This window comes from Chiloscyllium plagiosum, unplaced genomic scaffold (genome assembly GCF_004010195.1).
Source record: "Chiloscyllium plagiosum isolate BGI_BamShark_2017 unplaced genomic scaffold, ASM401019v2 scaf_60325, whole genome shotgun sequence".
NCBI lineage: Eukaryota > Metazoa > Chordata > Chondrichthyes > Orectolobiformes > Hemiscylliidae > Chiloscyllium > Chiloscyllium plagiosum.
The window spans coordinates 1-2,675 of NW_025183663.1; the positions used below are offsets into that span (position 1 = coordinate 1).

General features: G+C 39.2%; 1 gene segment (V, D, J or C); it reads right to left on the minus strand.

The window, feature by feature from the left end:
- Positions 1 to 467: 467 nt before the first annotated feature.
- Positions 468 to 2,275, minus strand: LOC122545496. The segment is given in 4 exon segments: positions 468 to 554; positions 898 to 906; positions 1,746 to 2,050; positions 2,178 to 2,275. Coding segments are annotated over 4 exon segments (435 nt in total).
- Positions 2,276 to 2,675: the final 400 nt, after the last annotated feature.

Consider the following 2,675-nt stretch of genomic DNA (forward strand, 5'->3'; position numbering starts at 1 on the left):
AATGCAATATAGCACCGCAAGAAAATTTTATGACCTGCTTGTCATCAACAAAATTAACAAAATAAATGAAAAAATATAATCAGGGTAAGAACATATATTCACGAAGTGAATAATGACATTTTGGCATATTTTAATCATGTTTAGTAATATCTCGAACATCTTTGAATTCTTAGCGTTTGTTGTTGATAATAAAACTCACAGTCAGGGTGTCACTGACATTAAACATTATTTATAGCTGACTGATTAAGAGACATTAGGTGTTTCAAGTAACCCAGCCACACAGAAAGACCATCTGATCAAAAAAAGAGATACACCGAGTAACTGACTCCATCATCCCCATTGTAACTATTTGCTGAGCCTTAACTGAAGTCCGTAATCAGTCTGAACAAAAATCAATCTGAACCAAACCAAACTCAGCACAGAATCTGAGTTTCATTTAATTCAGAAATTAGTCACATGAATAGAAAGTTTTTAAAAAGTCACTAAGAAAGTTCAAGGGTCTGACCTGAAGTCACTGTCACCATGGTCCCTTGGCCCCAGTAATCAAGATAGTCACAGTGTTACATTCAGACACGTTCTGTCAAATACTATTACAGACTGTAAACTGTAAAATGCAGAGAATTTCTTCACTTCCTAGAAAGCAGTGATTCAGACTCCTCTAAAAATGATTCAGTGTTATTTCAGCTTTTCAGAGTAACACATGAGCTGATTCTCAAAATCCCCAACTGGGGTATCGATAATTACCCAACACTTTCACAAATTAAATAGTGATACTGGCATTAAACCGCACAGAACTAATACTGCAGTGCAAGTTAAGACGGTTTGTCGAAGTAATCACTGACTAGTTTCAAACAATGGAGGCTGAGTAGGTTTTTGTATTGGTCATAATTGCAGTGTCACTCCAGCTATATCACTGTGAGACACGTTGTGTGTGTCTTCGATCTTCAGGTTCGTTGTGTCAAATACTATGACAGACTGTAAACTGTAAAATGCAGAGAATTTCTTCACTTCCTAGAAAGCAGTGATCAGACTCCTCTAAAAATGATTCAGTGTGTTATTCCAGCTTTTACGATCCATTGTATTTTGAAAGTTTGGAATACTTTTCCAGGTTTGGTCTGCATTGAACTTGACAATCAACACGAAGAAGGTAGAAAAATTATACATTTGTACAAACTAGCATACTGGATTGCGTTTAAATTGCATCTCACATTATTTCTCGCTCCTGCCATGGTAGAAATCACCAATTTGAGATAAACACTTGTCAGTGGTTTTTGTATGAGGATGTCGCTGTGCACAACGCTGTGACCCACTGTAGTATCACAATGATGTAGACAAGTACACTCATTCTCTGTTCTTTACTCGAGGTCTCAATTTTCATTTGAAAGAGCCATTTAGTACTGATCATGTTTAGAATTAATGCCATAGTTGACATAACAATTAGCAGTGATTTCCTGAGCTGTCAGATATATTAAAACTAACATTTTGTCAGAGCATTTAATTGATGGAAGTGTTAGCAGTACATATGACATGCCCAAAACATTGTCCCATTGTGTCAGCAGTTTGCTAGTTTAAATGGTACATTTCCTCTTTGATAGTTTTGTAAGAGGCAGCCTGAGGTCTGCTTCAGATCGCAGTTGGTTTAATTGCATATAAAACTCTTACTGACCGTCAGTTTATGATGGAATTGACAAAATGTTCCCTCGAGCTGTTTTTGAACGGGTCCAGCCCTGGTTCCTCTCGGTGTGGTCTCCTGCACAGTAATAGATGGCGGTGTCTTCGATCTTCAGGTTCTCCATGTCCAACGCGAAAATGTTGTTTGAAGTGTCTTTGGACGCAGTAAATCGACCCTTAATCGCTGGTGCATAGTTACTGCTGGATGAACTATAGTAGTACAGCAGCCACTCCAGACCCTGTCCGGGAACCTGTCGGACCCAGTACATGTCGTAGCTGCCAAGATCGAACCCGCTGGTTTTACAGGTCAGTTTCAGGCTGCCTGCGGGACGGCCAGTCTCTGCCTCTGGCTGGGTCAAAACAACCTCCGATTGGACACCTTTAAAAAGAAAACAAATAAACCATGAGCATTAATGTTGGTGAATTGATGGCTGAGTCTTTTACATTCCTGCCGTAGACTAACATTGAGACAGTCACAAAGAGAGACTTGAACAAAAAACACTCACATGATAAGAAAGTCAGTAACAAACTGAGAAAAAGTGTCGACACAATCATTCTGATAACTTGTGGGAAGTGTTTCTGCTAAGATCTTTCTAAACAGAGCCGACCCAGGAGTGTTGAATTACGGTCCAGTGCCCAGGATTTATATGGCCATCGGAAGGGGCAGACTTACAGCTTCCGCGGGTTGGTTTCCTGCTGGAGGCTGAGACTGGATCCTGGTATCAGCTTGGACAGCCCGAACACATGGGATCATGTCTTTACATGAGGTTCTGCTTAAACATGGACACATACGCATCTTGGGATATTTATTTTGCTGAATAGCTTCTTTGGAAGTAAATTTGAGTAGCTTCAGGTCTGTTTCACATGATAGTTGCATGTATTTTGTTTAAAAAAACAACAAATTCAACTGGAAGTTAGCTCCCTTTATTCCTACATTCATTCACAAGCAGATAAAACTAAAATCAAAGTTGAAACATATTACTAGCTAATAAAACAGTTGAGCT